The sequence below is a fragment of the Nomascus leucogenys genome, chromosome 16 (assembly GCF_006542625.1).
Source record: "Nomascus leucogenys isolate Asia chromosome 16, Asia_NLE_v1, whole genome shotgun sequence".
In the NCBI taxonomy this organism is placed as follows: Eukaryota; Metazoa; Chordata; class Mammalia; order Primates; family Hylobatidae; genus Nomascus; species Nomascus leucogenys.
The window spans coordinates 18,104,817-18,123,124 of record NC_044396.1 but is presented as its reverse complement, the minus strand read 5'-3'; the positions used below and the strand labels follow the sequence as shown (position 1 = coordinate 18,123,124).

Genomic DNA, 18,308 nt, shown 5'->3' with positions numbered 1-18,308 from the left:
AGTTAAACATCTTCCTATAGAAATTTTGGATTGGATTTCTTCTATAGTTTCAGAACAGATTACTTGGTTAAGGATAGCAGTATTTTTAAACATTTTAAGTATGTGCAAACCACTTTCCAGAGATTTATATTACTTCATACTTCTTCAGTTGTTAATAAACCACTCTGTGCCAGTAGTGAACATTACTGCTGTTTCTTTGTAAAACTATAAAAAAAGTATTTTGAATTTTGATTTAATGAGATCTTGTAACACAATATTAAACATGAAGTAACCATGAAGTAAGAATGCCTTTGTGCTATTCATGAGCCTCAGATAAAGGGTGAGAAAAAGTAGTGTTAAACAAAAAGGTATCATGGTGCCATTTAAGTGGAAGATATTTCCATCTTCTGCTCTAAGTAGAAGAGATTCTTCCCATCAAATGGAGTTCAGAACCCTTTAGGTACTATTATAGTAGGCAAAAAAACTAATTTAACTGTGAAATGTTAATAGTAAATGCTTACAGTAGAGAGAAAAATCTCTACTACCTCACAGTCATGGCAAGATCATGTTATAGAGGAAAGCAGTTTTCCACAAAAATTACTTTTGAGTAATTACTATACTCTGATCAAATGGATAAGTAAAGGCTAGCAGTCAGAAGTAGGTCTGGAGCAAGAAGCAAATGTAAGACAACAAAAGAATACCTACCGGATAGAAGTCTTTTTTTAACCATTACTGATAAAATAAGTATCAGTTGCTTAATGAGCAGAAACTCAGGTCTGATGATCATACTCAGCATATATATTTATATTGTGTTTTATATGTAAATATAGACTATAGTTTGAATTATTGAATATGCTTAGTTATTTTAAATACATTTTAATCTTCATAAAGTCCTGAGCTAAAGAACCTCTTCAAGTAGTTGTAGACCAATATTAGACTAACAGAGAAGATCCTGTGATTATCAACAAAAACTTCCTGCTTAAGGTAGAGAAAACCAGGTAAAGAGCAACCTCTAAAGAATTCAATCTTGATGAAATCTATTTCATTCTAGGTGTTCAATATATTCATTAACTAAGTTCATGTCCTTCCTAGAGGAATTTTTTAAAGCATTTTAAGCAGAAGACATAATATCAGTTTTCAACATAAGCTGCTTTTATCTTTGTTTAGCATCACTGGTATCTCTAAAAACATTTCAAACACTGACCTGTTGTGATACAGTTGAAATACCCACCTTTTTGAATTTCTTGAAATTTTTTAGTTGACCATAATCATCATTTATGCCAGATGGATTTCTGGAAGTAGAGTTTTTAATCACCAGTGATCTAAATTCAGTCAATAACAGCTTTTTTGGAAGCATCTCACTATCATCCTGAAGTTTGTCATTGTTCTTAAACGGGGTTAAGATGGATAGGTAAGAAAGAGAAGAAATAACAAAGAAAAGTCACTCGTCATTTGGGAATCTATAGAAAAAAGTTAAAATACCTGAAAAAATAGTAAAAATGTTTTATTTCTCGTACCTGAACTTTGTATTTGGAATCAAATCATATCTAATTCAAAATAAGAAAATTACTTACTCAAATGCTCTATAACTTGGGAAACATTTATAACATACTCATCTGTGACAGAAGGCTAAAAACTGTGAAGTTATTTTTAACCTAGTAGTTATTCTAATAAATATCATCTCAGTAAACAATTTACCTCCACATATATATTTTATTGACACAAAATCTCCGCACTGTTTGCTTTTCATTAAAATTGTACACTGAGATTATAATATATCCTGTTCTACAGGTCCTCATCTACTTTTCTTAAACTTTTGGGATTCTCAATAGTTTGTATCTTTTATTATTCTTAACACCTCAAAAAAGTCAATCATCAATTCTGGACATACTATCTCATTAATTGACAAGCCATTTTTAATTCAAGATTAATAGCTGTTAAATTTGCCTCAAGAGTCCTTCCTGTTATCTTTCAATTGCTGGATGAGATTCTTGGCTTCATGTCATTTACTATTAACTAGTCAGTTACACATCAACATTATAACAGCTGCTTAAGGTTGACATCTTAGTTCTTTTAACTGCTGTAACTATGTAATTAATATGCAAGTTGCTAATAGGTCTAAGATAAAAGCAGTCAAAAAGAAAAAAAAAGGGGGAAAGTCAGAAAAAAAGATTCATCTGATAGTGACAGAATGTAATCAGCACATTATTAAGAACAGCCTAAACTCTGAGTTTACAAATATTTCCCATCCATTACTCTATCTGATATAAATCCTGCTAGAAAACTATCAACCTCATTTTATAGAGTATTTGAGGTTCTTAAATGTGAAAATGACTTGTTCAAGGCCACATACCTAAGGAGTAGAAGGCAGGGAATTATACCCTGGCTTCTCTCTATACTCTTTTCAACTGCATCATGGTTATAATACGATCTATCCAGGCCGTGCATGGTGGCTCACACCTGTAATCCCAGCACTTTGGGAGGCCAAGGCAGGTAGATCACCTGAGGTTGGGAGTTCCAGACCAGCCTGACCAACATGGAGAAACCCCGTCTCTACTAAAAATACAAAATTAGTCAGGCGTGGTGGCACATGCCTGTAGTCCTAGCTACTCGGGAGGCTGAGGGAGGAGAATAGCTTGAACCCAGGAGACAGAGGTTGCGGTGAGCCGAGATCACACCATTGCACTCCAGCCTGGGCAACAAGAGTGAAATTCCGTCTCAAAATAAATAATACATAAATAAATAAATAAACAAAATAATAATAATAATAATATGATCAATCCATTTCAAGGCACAATCATGAAGTAAGCCATAATTAGGAAACAGAAATAATCCTAAGAATGTAACATGACAAAAATTGATGAGATGACAGCCTCCGTAACCCAAATCTGTAAAAAAATTAATAAAACATTTCTCACAGATATTTCTTTAGTTGACCATAGTGATTCTTCCTTGAGTTCACGTTTCTTCCCAATTTCATTTTCTTGCTAAAGAAATAAAATAAAAAATACTGTGCATAGGAGTTATAAAATGGTATGTTTCTATCACTTTTTGGCCTTTTGAATAAGATGAAGTGTAAAATGGTTCCTTTCTAAAAACTTAAGAGATATTCATGTTATGTATGACCAGGCATTTGGCTTTCAACTGTCTTTCCAAAAGAAAGTATGAGATGAAAATATATATTGAAAGAGATACTGCAGTATCAGGACAAAGAATTGGAAGCAATCTAAATCCATATAAATCACATGCTTAGAGAATATTTAACAATATGGGAAAATGATCATAAGTAAATTTAAAAAATGACTACAAAATTGCACTAACAGTCTGCAAAATAAAATGTAAAGAGAAAATACCAAAACATTAACCATGATTGTCTGTAGATGGTAGGATTATCAACAAACTGTCAGTTTGTTTTATTTTCTACTTTTAAAATCAAAAAAGAAACATTTTAAAAGAATTCAAGCTTACAATAGTATCTCAAATCACACTTAAAGAAGAAACAGTTACTTCAACTGTTTAAGATATTTGTCTGCAATAAAAGTGAAGACTGCCTTGTATATTACTCACAGTATCTTTCACATTAACATGTCTGGATCATGTCCTAGACGGAACAATATTACATAAACGGGTAATGATTTCAGTAAAAACTACAATTCTCTTGGATGCAAAGTGGGGCACATAATATTTTACATAAATGGGTAATGATTTCAGTAAAAACTACAATTCTCTTGGATGCAAAGTGGGGCACATAACATTTTACATCACATTTTCAGTGATACAGCAGTAAGTCATAAAAGTTTTAAAAAAGAAGTTGGAAAGGGCAGAAAAACAAATGTACTTTGTGCTTGCCTACAGAGTAAAGAGGATATTTTAATCAATAGGATTAAATGTATGTTTCAAGCCTATCAAGTGCCATTTTACTTAGGCTGAGTACTTTCACATATCATTTACGGAAAGTTGTTATCACAATCAGAACATTTTACTCCCTTTATACATAATCATAATACAAACTCCCTTTACGCACCTTCTCCCCATCCTGCCCTACTCTCTCAAAGTTGCTCTTCCTCCTGAGCAAGTTTTGATTTTCCAACTCAGAGAATCATACAACCTACCTAGATACTCAGATTATAAGCTTGGAAATTATCTTATATTCTTTCCTATTTATTTCCCATATAAGTAAACCACCAAGTCTTGGGGATTCTACCTCAATGCCTATCAAACTTCTCTTCTCAAACTGCCTTTCATGGCAGATGCCCAATGCCTACAGTAATGGAATAACTGAGTGAACTGCACAGTGAAAGCTAACAAAAGGAACAGTCAAAAGAGCATGGTAGACCTGCGTTTAAGTCCGAGTTGTCAAACCTAGCTATGTGACCTTGGCAAGTTACTTAAAAACTCCCACTGTCAGTTTCCACACGTGTTCAATAGGTATATTTAACTGCTGCATTGTAGGGTTGCTGTAAATATAATAAAGGTACCCAATAAGTGGTAGCTATTACTACGGGGTACTGGAAAATGCTGTAGTTTTAAGAATTTACTACTGGGTATTGAAAAAATGCTATATAAAAATGCTTGACTTGACAAAGGAGAGTGGAATGAAGTGAAGAGGAAATATACTATAGACACAGTAGGTGCTGTTAAGGAGAAGAATGTTAAGGATCTTGAGTCAGTTTTGCATTTTATGGAGACTGGGAAACTGAAAGTAAGGCCAAGACTCACGCACAGCTATCATTCATATAGGGATAAAGTCCTAGGAGGAATATTAAGCTAATAGTTTTCCATTTCAGCTGACAGGAAATCTTACAGACATGCTATAATCTAAATTTAGAACCAAAAACAGAGAAATAACAGTTCTACCATCAACATCTTTTGGAAAGCTTTCTGAAATATAGCTAAGGATTCCAACACCAAAGAGAAGTATCACATTTTTTGCCTTCAAAAAACTGCCAAAAAAATTTTTCAATAAACGATTAAGAAGTATTTTTCTCTGACAGTCACTTCTGTAGCTAAAAAAATTAAGCACCAATTCCTTTAATCCATGAGGTTAACAAGGACTTTCAGACAAATTCTTAAAAGAACAAAAATAAAATAATTTAAAACAACCCCACATTGAGTAAGGTTGATGGATTTTATCAATGTCAATTTCCTGGTTGTGATACTGTACTGTAGTTACGCAAGCTGTAACAATCAGGAGAAATTAGATAAAGGGTTCACTGTATGTGAACAAACAATTATCTCAGTTTTTAAAAATAACCTTACATTGAAAACAGAAATACTTTTGTACCTATTACAGATTCTTACTAAAAATATTATAGTGCTGGAATACAGTGATTTAACTTGTAGTAGTCATCCCCGTGGTATCCCTGGGGAATTGGTTCCATGACTTCCCATGGACACCAAAATCCATGGATGCTTAAGTCCCTGATAAAAAATAGCATAAATTTTGCATATAACCTAGGCACATCCTCTCATATACTTTAAATCATCTCTAGAATACTTATAATACCTAATACAATGTAAGTGCTATGTAAGTAGTTGTTATATTGCATTGTTTAGGAAATAATAATTTAAAAAAAGTTTGTGTATGTACAGACGCATTTTTTTTTCCCAAATACTTTCAATCACAGGTTGGTAAAATCGGAGGATGTGGGACCCATCGATACAGAGGGCCAACTGTATCTCAATGAGAGATACCACAATTAAATTGCTATTCTCTCTCCAAAAGCCTACAACAACGTATTTTGTACTGTAATTTTCATTTAGAATGTCATGAATTCTGAAACAGTAAAATAAAGGAAAAATGGAATTATGCTATAGAATCATAGGGCAAAATAAAATAATTGTATTTCCTGATATCATTATACCTCATATAAACCTTACATATTAAATGAAAGTTCTGGTCTATGAAAGACTGTTCGATGGCTCCCATGTCAAGGGTGTATAGTGCTCAGTTCTTGTCTTTCCCTGTCTGTGCTCTAATGCCCAGTGCCCTGAGTGACATAAGCCCTGGGAGAATGTGCAGTGAAAATAGGTCTTCAGGAAGATTAATTAGCAGTCATCCAGGATAAGCCAAAGAGAGCTATTACAAACTAAAACCACAACCATTTCCAGACAGATTTGTGGCCACCATAGCAGTGAACTAATCTGGGATGGAATTTAAGGGAAAAAAAGTGAGGTGGGGGTAGCTACTTACAAAAAGATTAAAGTCACTTTGGGAGGCCGAAGTGGGTGGATCATGAGGTCAGGAGATTGAGACCATCCTGGCTAACATGGTGAAACCCCATCTCTACTAAAAGTACAAAAAATTAGCCGGGTGTGGTGGTGGGCGCCTGTAGTCCCAGCTAGTAGGGAGGCTGAGGCAGGAGAATGGCGTGAACTCAGGAGACGGAGCTTGCAGTGAGCAGAGATTGCGCCACTGAACTCCAGCCTGGGCGACAGAGCAAGACTCCGCCTCAAAAAAAAAAAAGATTAAAGCATGTACTAGGACAAGAAGACTAAAGAAAATAACATGTCAGAGAAAATCAGAGGAGAAGAGAGCACAGCAAGGGAAATGCATTTCCAAAGCTGTGGCCAAAGTAATGTAAAAAGTGCCTAACTTTCTAAACACTTACATGTAATATTAAGTAACCTGAATACAGATTCTGAAAAGTCTGGAACTAAAGTAACAATGTAAATCCATAATGCAACAGAATAAAGATAGCTTTATAAACATATGTAAATGTATTAAACTTAGCAAATGATGTCTTGGATTTCAACAAATGTCACATTAAACTAATTTACCTAGCTCTCCACCATAGTAGGAATTGCTACAGAAGTGACTTATAGAACATATAAATCTCGTTTCACTTAGTGCGTCTGTGAAATGAGAGTAGTTTTAAATCCTTCACAATAAAAAAAACCCCTCTGTCTCTGAAGTTCTCACTCTGGCTGCAAATGGAATCTGATAATTCAACATTCATTCTTTCTTCCTTAAATACAACTCTTTATCAGGGACAGCAATGTGCCAAGTTTAAAACATTTCCAGACTCTTCTAGATCAAGGATAGAGACTGGCTAAACTATATTCAATTCTGGCCAATAACAAAAGTTATTAAGTTGGGTTTCTGAGAAAGCTCCTTAGAAAATAGGGAGGAATTTAGCTGGAAAGGCCTTTACCCTGTCCCCTCATCATCGCATTCTTCCTCCCTGGAAAGTAGACTTGATGACTGGAGGTATCCTCTCAAAGAGCAGAAAGATAGACGCCTAGCAAATTAATACCATGGGAAGCAGCTCTGATTATCTACTTCCAGGCTACTTTTATAGGGGGAAAAAAGATCCTATCTTATGGAAGCCACTGATTTTAGAATTTTTAAAAATATCAAAGGAATTCTTAGCTAACACAGTGAGGGAACTTATCCTGGGAAGGAAAATCAGATATACTGAATGAAAATCTCTGGGGCTCCGGCCTGGGAATCTATATTTTCAAAAAGCTTACCAGCTGACTGCAATGCAGCTGGTCCACAGAAGGGCATTTAGGATCACTCAGAAGAAGTAACAAATAATGGGGATTCCCTTGCCTATATGAATATAACAATACACAGGCCAAATAGGACATAGGTTCTGCTTTTTGAATAGTAGTTATAGATTTATAAGGTCCTTGATACACACTAGGTTCTCAACTGCTTAGCTAATAAACTACAACTTCCATTCACTTAATCCTATCCTTTCGCCTATTCCTGTCCTTATTCTGCAGGTGTTATTAGAGAGAATGACCACAGCCATGAATGAGTGGAGCTAATGAATCCACGTTGGAGATCAGAATATTAAAGTTTTACTTCATCAGGTCTGTGCTCTCATCTAAAGAGCTAACAAATCTACAGATAGGTCAACTTACTGATGTATACAAAAAAGAAAATAATCTGAGGTGTTTTCATAGATCAAAGTGGGTAAGACAAATTATCAACCGTCATGAAAATAGACAAGGACATTACAAAACCTAAATGAAAATGAAAATTCCTAGTGATGTTATATCCTAAAAATTTATTGAGTAGATACTTTGTTTTACTAACTTCATCTTTCTGTGCCTGTTTCTTATACTGAAGCATCTCCTACACTTATCATCATAGCCAAATGTCTTTTATAATAGTACAGCCTAATTTGGAAATCTAGTAAAACAATCTCATATGAAAGTTTAATCTGTGGTCATTTATTTTACACTACTGAAGAATCACTGTACTTTTAACATTTACCATTTACCTTATCAACCAACAAATTCCTACAGTACTGAGTGTTACAGACATTAATGGATGCTCATACTGTCAATACAAAATCGAAAGTACCTGTTAGCATTCTAAGCTTCTATGTACTATACCTCTCATTTAAAATGTTACTTACAGATATTTTGCTACTTTCTGGTACTGCCTCATCACTGGAAGTGTCATTTGTTTCTATATCCATCCTTGGCCTTTTTCTAATATTGACATCTTCTTCTTGTTTTTGAACTTTCACATCAATTTCTAACTCTGGTTTTGTGTCCTTGAATAACTGTTCCAATACTTCATCTTCTAGGGCCACATCATCCATTTCTCTTTTTTTATTTGATCTTAGCTTTTCTGGAGCATGAGATTTACTGGCAGAATTTTTCACAACAGATTTTAAATCTGTATCTGTAAATAAGTTATTGTCTGAGTTTGTGTCCACAGGCTCATTCTCAGATAGATGCTGCTCCTTATTTTTCCATAATGAGGGTGTAGCAGGTTGTGTTTGTTCTAAAAGAGAACAAGACATTTCTATTCTTGCTGATTTGCATGAAGACATTTCTTGATTTTCTTCATCCCTTTCCCTTAGATTTAAAAAAAAAAGAAGAAAACAAAACAAGAAAATGAACACAGCTAAGTAACCTTTTAGTTTGGCAATATTCATCACTCCCTCCATTCAGTTCACAATGTACTCTTGATTTTATTAACAATATTACTGGAAATCAACAAATAGACCTTTGAAAACAGTGCAGAACTCACATACATTCTGCTGTTTTGATAGAACTGATGGACCCTGTGGCTAAAGCAGTATGGTCATCTCTATCTTCTCTGCTTAAGTTGCATTAGTTGATAAATTACAGGAAAAGGTAGAAAAATATAAAAATACAAAGAAACTGTTGCCAGGAGACAGCAGCTTACTTTATAATGTAGTAAGGTTGTGGGCAGGGAAAATTACCCTGGGAATACAATCTGATGGGTTAATGAGAGATGGATTCAAGACAATAAGAGAGACTAAATCTACAATACAGTTCTGACTGTATACTGTAAATGCTATGTGAATATATCACTAAAAGTTTCCTATACAATACTGTATCATTCATTCAATAAATACCGAACACTTTATGCAAACTGTACTAAGCCCATAGAGGACACAAAGACCTGGGACTCTGTTCTCCAGGAGTTTACTGGATTCATGCTGAACTAGAACAGTCAACCTAATGTTCTGTTAACACTAATTTAATGCCAAGGTACTGGAAAAACCAACCAATCAAGAGGTTTTTGTAATAATTTAGGTGGTCAGAATTTGAACCTGGCAATAGATGGAAATGGAGGGATTGACAGACACTGAAAATAACAATCAATAACAATGATTTCAGGAGCCAGAGGACAAAGAGTCAAAAATTGTAACAACGTAAAAGCTATTTTACTAAAAACAAAACAAACAAACAAAAAAACCACGTTTGGTGAGAGGACAGAAAAAGTTTTTAGGTCTATTACTGGGGAAACAGCATGAAACCCCTGTGGAAAAGAAGTAAAGCTTAAAGGAAAAGTTAGGGCCACATATGTTGATTGTCAGTAATAAAGTCTCAAAACCTGAAGGTAGAGTATAAAGAGCAGTAGCGGGAAGAACAGAAGTCCTCCAAAGTTCATACAGAAATGGGAGAAATAACATCATCTTTTCTGAGAAGCTTAACAGGGACGGCACAAGACAAAAGGCAGTAGTAGCTAGAGGAAGAAAACAGGTCAAGAGAAGGTTTTCAAAAATAAAGGTGTGACTGAACTTTTGAAAACAGAAGAAAAAAATCTAGGATGATCAATATATTCAAAATATGGAAATTGAGAAAATAATTGATAGAATATGGTCCTAGAGGGAGTGAGAGCGGTTCTCAAGGAAAACCAGCAGAAATGTGATTTTAGAACTGAGACCGGGGGTTAGTTCTTATTGAAGAGAATTGCGGCAAGTAAAACAACACGTAAGTACATGCATAGAAGGAGATGAAGGAGAAACTGTCTAGTGGCTTTAGTCAAGGAGATCAGGGACATTTCTGAGAGGGAAAGGGGTCAAAAAGCCGCAGCAGGAGAAGCGTACTTAATCAGAACAGACTAAAGACAATACCATTCTACAACAGTATAAAAAACTTCCATATTTTTTTTCAGAGACATGAGTGAAGTTATCAAAAACAGACCTTTTTTTGGTAGATGGCTGAAAGTAGTTTCTGATGGAGTTGGTCTGCTGCTGCTGAGAAGCCCTATCTTTACTTTTATTTATACTTGGCAATTTAGTTGGTGAAAGCTGATAGTTTGGGATTCTCATCTTAGCCAAAGTATTTGATACCATACTATTATTATTAGAGCTTGTTTTGCAGGACTCCTTTACAGTGGGTGCGTCTTGTGAAAGCATTCTGAATTTTTGTTCCATTTTGGAGACTTTGATTTCTTTTGGCCTTTCACTCAAATCCCTGTAGAAAAAGAAAAGAACGCAAGGTAAATAATCAAGTTTACAGCACCTTTAATATAGAAACAAAGATCGTTAAATAGTTCTAATGTAATATAACCTTAGAAGATAATTTTTAGACAAAAATACACTGAATATATTTTACCATCCCAAGAAAGCAACTCCTTTATTACCTAAGCATCCTGTGGAAAGACGATACCTTACTCTTCTTCACCCCCTATAGCACATATTATTGCTCTACTATAGACGACTGACAAATACACACAGAATACCAACTTAGGATAGCCTATGGTAAGTTAAACTAGGTGATAATCCTAGGCAATTTCTGTTTTGTTTAAAAATTTTAAATTATTCCCATGTAAAATCACTATTATTATACTTTCATTATTAATTATTATATTATAGTACCTTTTTATTAAAAATCAGAATAAAATCACATATAAGATATTCAGGTCACTGTAAATGAACTGATATCATTATTTCAGCCAGATGACAGGCTCGAGAATAGAACAGAATTCTAGATTACCAGAAAAATATTTTCAACATACATGCACAGAGTATACTTTTATATACTTTTTACAAAGTATGGTTAAATTAGACACTGCCTTTGCTATTCTTATTTTACAGAAAAAAAAAACAAAAACAAGAGGTCAGGCTGTCATTCAAGCAACTTCCAAAACCTTAACAATTTCTCTTGAAAAAGTTAAATCTGGCCTCAATATGAGTGTAGCAAAAATTAAAATAAATATGGTTTAATATAGTGATATCTTAAGTATCTTAATATGAACACTTCATTATGTCATATTTAAAATAAAAAACATACGGTTATAAATAGAAAATAACAAATAATATAAAAGCGCTAACCCCTTCCATTCAAAAACACAAAACAAAATCCCTCTTCAGATAAAGAACCATAGAAAAACTATCTTTATGGACAACTATTAACTATTTAAATAGCTAGGTAGACACATATAAAGTATCTTCAAAATTACAAGTAATATTCAAATATAGGCAACATCATACAATACAAATACATGTATTTCAACCTTATCTCACCAGTTACAAATAAGTTGAACAATTCTTTCCAGTCATCCATGTACATTTGCAAGGAATAAAAAAACTATCCTAAGACAGGAGTTGCCAAACTACAGCCTGTAGGCCAAATCTGGTCTGCCACTTATTTTTATAAATACAGTTATTAGAACACAACACTTTCAATTACAGTCAGACACTATATAATGATATTTCTGTCAACAATGGACTGCAACATATGATGCTGGTCCCATAAGATTATAAAGGAGCTGAAAAATTGCTATCACCTATTGACAGCACAGTGCAACCCATTAAGTGTCTATGGTGATGTTGGTGTAAACAAACCTATGCTGCCAATTGTATAAAAGTATAGCACAATAGCACATACAATTCGGTACAATACATAATACTTGATAATAAATGACTATGTTACTGGTTAATGTATTTACTATATTATACTTTTTATCATTAGAATGTACTCCTTCTTATAAAAAAAATAACTTTAAAACAGTCTCAGGCAGTCCCTTCAGGAGGGATTCCAGAAGACGACATTATTATCATAGGAGATGACAGCTCCATGTGTGTTAGTACCCCTGAAGACCTTCCAGTGGGACAGGATGTGGCAATGATTGCGATGATCCTAACTCTGTGCAGGCCTAGGCTAACATGTATGTTTATGTCTTTGTTTTTAACAAAAAAGTTTAAAAAGTAAAACAAAATTTAAAAATTTGAAAACAGAAAAGCTTATCGAATAATATGAAGAAAATATTTTTGCACAGCTATACAATATTTTAAGTGTTTTAAGCTAAGTATTATTAAAGTGTACAGAGTACAAAAGTTACAGTAAGCTAAGGTTAATTTATTATTGAAGAAGTTTTTCTGTATATAAATTTAGTGTAGTCTAAATGTAGTGCTAATAAGGCAACAATCATGTACAATTATGTCCTAGGCTTTCACATTCACTTACCACTCACTCACTGACTGACCCAGAACAGCTTCCAGTCCTACAAGCTCCATTCATGGTGTCTTATACAAGTATACCATTTTTTATCTTTTATACAATATTTTTTCTGTACCTTTTCTATGTTTAGATACACAAATACTTCCCATTGTGTTACCACTGCCTACAGTATCAGTACAGTAACATGCTGTATAAGTATGTAGCCTAGGATAAAGAGGCTATACCAGCAGTTCCCATCCTTTTTGGCAACCAGGACCAGCTTTGCGGTGAGGTTCCGTGTTTGCGGGCGGGGGCGGGGGGAGAAATGGTTTCGGGATAATTCAAGCATATTTATTGTGCACTTTATTTCTATTATTATTATATTGTAATATATAATGAAAAAATTATACAACTCACCATAATGTAGAATCAGTGAGAGCCTTAAGCTCGTTTTCCTGCAACTAGACAGTCCCATCTGAGGGTGATGGGAGACAGTGACAGATCATCGGGCATTAGATTATCATTAAGAACCTAGATCCCTCACATGCACAGCTCACTATAGGGTTTGCGCTCCTATGAGAAACTAATGCTACCGCTGATCTGACAGGAGGTGGAGCTCAGGCAGTAATGCAAGCAATGGGGAGCAGCTGTAAATAAAGATGAAGCTTTGCTAGCTTGCCTGCTGATCACCTACTGCTGTGTGGCCTGGTTCCTAACAGGTCATGGACTGAGACTGTGGCTGAGAGATTAGGAACCCCTGGGCTATCTATACTATATAGTACGCTATACCATGTAGGTTTATGTCAACACACTGTTCAATGTTCATACAATGCCAAAATTGTGTAAGGAAGCATTTCTTGGAAAGTATCCGTGTCTTTAAGAGACTACGTATTGTCTCTTGACAATGACTACGTACTGTCTACGGCCACTTTCATGCTACAATGGCAGAGTGGAGGAGCTGGGACAGAGATCAACAGTCTTCAAAGCCGAAAATAACTACTCACCGCTCCTTTACTGAAAATCTGCTGACCCTTGTCCTAAGATATCATTTTCCCTGGTATCCCATTCTCCCATGCTTTCTCTCTCAAGAGACAATCTGATAAAGGCATTACTTCCTGAATATACTATTAATTTATTGATAGAATAATAACAATAGTACGGTAATGAAGAAGCTTTACCATGTATCTGCTTGCTCTGATTCTGTGTCAGCTACGTATGTTGTAGTGTTCACTGGGGCGCTTGGCATTAGTTTTTCATCAACTGACAAGCCTTGTGAAAGGCTTGGTCCTGGAGTTGTTGTCTTTAATCCTGTAAATCACACAAGTAGAAAGAAAGCATCACAACTGCTAGATACAAGATGAACATCTGGTCACTTAAAATTGTTAGACTATACCATGCTGAGGCTAATTAACTAGGGAATACTGTACATGGTTTTCTCCAATGAGTGACACCAACAAACACAAAACAGTCTATAAGCAGCCTGCTGGCATCTATAACGGGCTTATCTAAACCAAATCATTTTAAAGCTACATCAGATCCTTTGTGCTGAAGTATTATCAACTGAAAGAAAAATAAAATAAGCAAATTCTAATTCAAATTATGTTTTAAGTCAGTGGGCCAAAAAATTACATTTATCCCCCCATAGAAAGTGTATACACCCTACCATCTATACAAATCAGAATTAGTGAGTTTTATTTTCATAAGGAATACATTATTTGAAACAAATCACATAAAACCATCTTAGACATAAACTTCTGGCTACTCCAGAAAACCATAATGATTACCTCATCTTTTTATTTACTAGAAGAGCAACTTAGTTCCAGTGCTGCTCTTCTGGAATACTTTTTTTGAATCTCCCACACTGAATTAAGTGCTCTCCAATTCTGCTTCCATACCACCACGCACATCATTCTATTAACAATTCAAGCCAGGTGCAGTGGTTCACGCCTGTTATTCCAGCACTTTGGGAGGCTGAGGCAGGAGGATCACTTGAGCCCAGGAGTTTGAGCCCAGCCTGGGCAACGCTGGGAGACCACATCTTTACAAAAATTAAAAAAAACTCGCCAGGCATGGTGGCACACACCTGCGGTCCAAGCTACTCAGGAGGCTAAAGTGGGAGGATCACTTGAGCCTAGGAGGTCAAGGCTGCAGTGAGCAGTGATCATGCCATGGCACTCCAGCCTAAGACCCTATCTCAAAAACAACAACAAAAAAGCAATAAACAAAATTCACTTATGACTAGCTGGGTGACCTGTGTCAAGTTATTTAACTTCTCTATGCTTCCCTTTCCTCATCTATAAAATGAGAATAATTATAACATCTGCCTCACAAAGTTGTTTGGAGGGTAAAATAGCCCCTAGAAAAATGCTTGGAACATAGTAAGCATTGTGCCAGCATTAGCTGTTATCATTATCATCACTTGTTTACTTGCTACTTTCCCTTGTTAGACTGGTGTATCCTTGAGAATAAGGACTAAGTCTTGTGTATTTCTGTAACACCAGTACCTAGAGCAATATTTGGTATAGAGTAGATGTAAAAAAAAGTTTACAGATGAAACTATTAACTGAAAAAATTTTAAGTTGATATTTACTAAATACCTAAGCTAAATTATCATTCTGCTAGGTCCTTGAGACATAGGATGTGCTTAATATTTACTACTAATTCTAAATTCACATATTTAAATGACTTCTGCCACTTTCTCTATGTGACCTCTAGAAGCTCACTGGCATTTCCTTTAAGACACATATCTCTAGAATTCATTTTCACTTGCATATAAGTTTGGAAAGAGTAAAAATTATAAATGTTCATATAATCACTGAATAATTTAATATAAGCTCGGTGAGGTGGCTCACTGCTGCTCAGCACTTTGGGGGGATGAGTCTAGAGGACTGCTTGAGGCCAGGAGTTAAGAGACCAACCTGGTCAACATAGTGAGACTTCATCTCAACAAAAAAATTTAAAAATTAGCTGGGCATGGTGGTGCGCACCTAGAGTCCCAGCTGCTCAGGAGGCTGAGGCAGGAGGATTGCTTGGGCCCAGGAGTTCAAGGCTGCAGTGAGTTATGATCACGCCACAGTACTCCAGCCTGGGTGACAGAGCAAGACTTTATGAAATAATAATAATAATAAGCTAATGACCCAAAATAACTGGTGTTTGTTAAGATTACTTACAATTTTCTCCTTGTTAAAAATACCATAAGGGCAGGAACTTGGTCTCATCTATTCACCTCTTTATTTCAAGTGCTTGCCATAATACAGGTATATAACAAATGTTCAATAAATATTTGTTGAATAACAAAAGAGTGAATATAAAAACAAAGGAAGGAGGAGAGAGAAGGGAGACTCATTCACTCTGTTCCCCCAAAGTTGGTTGTGTTATAAAATTATTTTATTATCAGAGGACTATGACTTGGAACCCACCTAAACCTACCTACGAAAATGTGCAAGAAGTAATACTACTTACAGTGTACTTTTTAATTCACTCTCATGACTTTGTTTCTATAGGAAATAACACATCAGAAAAAAGTACCAGTCTGGTAGTCAGAAAACTAAATTTTAGAATTGGCTTGGCCATGAAGTAATTATGTACCTCAACTTTTCTCAGCCTTGGTGTACCTTATCTTTTCATAGAACGATTAGATGATCTCTAAGGCCCTTTCAGCTATAAACACAATTTCAACAGTGGGTGACAAAATTTTGTTGCTCCACACTGGAAAACATAATCTTGTGTACCAATAGCTTAGTTCAATTACGCAAAATATTGATACCTATTACAAACAAGTACTGTGCTTGCTGCTGTTATGGGATCCCAAATTAGTAAGAGCCTACAATCCATCTAGTGGCTGAAAGAGGCGTGGAAACAACCGGTTATATCCAAAGTAGGAAGAAACTCCGGCTGGAATGCAAAAAAGCTACTCAGCTTAGAAACAGAATAATTAAATCTGACTTGGAGGAGTTGGGAGTGAAAACAATTTAGAAGAGCCTCACGAAGGAGGTAATCATTTGTAGAATGAGTCAGATTTTGACAAGCAGTACTGAACATTCTAGGAAGGAACATGATGTTCAAGGTGAGGAAGTGTGGGAACTATAAAAAAATATGGCACACATATTCTGTAGAGAGACTGTAAAAAAGGTGAGGTCGGGAGGAAGAAGGCTACAGCTAAACTACTGAGGACTCAGAAGTCTAGGCAAAGGGCTTAGAGATTTATTCTGTGTATAATAAGAGCTAGTTAAAATTTTTGAGAAAAGAGAAAGTAATTTAATAGTGGCATAGTGAAATATTAACTGTAGAGATGAGTCTAGAGTAAGGACCATTACTAAGGCAATTATTAATACAACCAGCACGCCAGAGAGAAGGATGTAGAGGGTTCAAATAGAGTACTGGCTGTGAGAAGCGGACAGTCACAGACCTCTTGAGCAGAAGCTGTAGAGTGAGAATTTCAGGTCTTGGTGATAAAATGGAAAAGGAAGAATAAAAAACGTCCAAAGTTTCCAGTCTGAGTGCTTCTTCTTTTTATATAAAAGACTCCTCTCTAGTTCATTTCTTCTCGAGATTATTCTAATTTAGTGGTTTCTGGAGTTTGTATAGGAAACAGGAGCTTAAAAATCAAACAAAACAAACCAAAAAACAGATGTCTAGGATGCACCTCAGAATGTTCTGAATCATGGAGAATGTACGTTTGTATTCAAAATTGTTTCTGAAGCATATATCTAGTTGAGAATTATTTTCTAAACACAGAAACACAGGACAGTCACCCCAAATGGGTGCTGAGACAAGGGGAACTACTGACTTAGACCTAATCACCGTTTTTATGTTTGTTGTAGTTAAAGTCTAAAATTACTGATACTGATCTTTTTTCTGTAAGAGAACAGAAATCTATCAACAAAATATCTACAGCACCTGCTACTTCTAAAAGTTGGGCATATTTCTAGTAGCAAGGAAGGAGTAGTTTCGCCAAGAATATGGCTCTCTTTGGCGTCCACATTTAAAAAGTTCCCTTGCCAAGAGCCTGAAGAGTTGGTCTTTAGCTTTTTACTTTATGGATGAATTCTGGGAATTTGGTGAAAATATTAATCATACCGCGATTCCACCAAAATAAGTGATTTGGTTATATTTAAAACTTCACAAGCACTTAGGACTGTGTGTATTTGACGGTTACCTATGTACAGACACAAACATATCTAGTATACTCAACGGGATAGGGTAGAGATGTCAGTTGAATAAACATTCTTATCCAAATAATAAAATACTAGCCCGTCAAATTTTATCAGATGTCTATGCTTTTGCATCAGCTCCCAATCATCCCTAAACCACCATTTCTCAAAACGTCACACATTAAAATATAAGCCATTTGTACTGCAATGTAATGTCGTAACAGCTTTAAGACTCAGCTTGAACCAATTACTTGCTATGTGACCTCCAGCTAATTTCCTAACCTCTCTGTCCATCAGTTCCCTCATCTACGAAAAGTAGACGATGCTCTTCCCTCTATCTTATAAGGATTGTTTTGCAGATTAAAGTTTGATGATGGTAAAGTGCTTACTCTAGTCTCTGTACACTCCAGAGACAGCAGTTATTATTACTACTCATGGTTACTAACGATCTACAAACCTAATAGCTTCCTGGTCATTAGGCCGTAATGGCTAACTCCTTCCAAAATTTAGCTT

General features: G+C 35.4%; 1 protein-coding gene across 5 annotated transcripts in view; it reads right to left on the bottom strand.

The window, feature by feature from the left end:
* NBN (nibrin) overlaps positions 1–18,308 on the bottom strand; it is a 52,007-nt gene that overhangs the window by 11,585 nt on the left and 22,114 nt on the right. For all 5 annotated transcript variants that reach the window (XM_003268277.3, XM_030795430.1, XM_030795428.1 and 2 more), the window contains exons 9-13: positions 13,821–13,950; positions 10,402–10,674; positions 8,352–8,799; positions 2,898–2,966; positions 1,211–1,366 (exon numbers count right to left, since the gene is read on the bottom strand). In XM_003268277.3, coding sequence (XP_003268325.2) covers positions 1,211–1,366; positions 2,898–2,966; positions 8,352–8,799; positions 10,402–10,674; positions 13,821–13,950 — 1,076 coding nt within the window. The remainder of the gene's footprint in view (positions 1–1,210; positions 1,367–2,897; positions 2,967–8,351; positions 8,800–10,401; positions 10,675–13,820; positions 13,951–18,308) is intronic.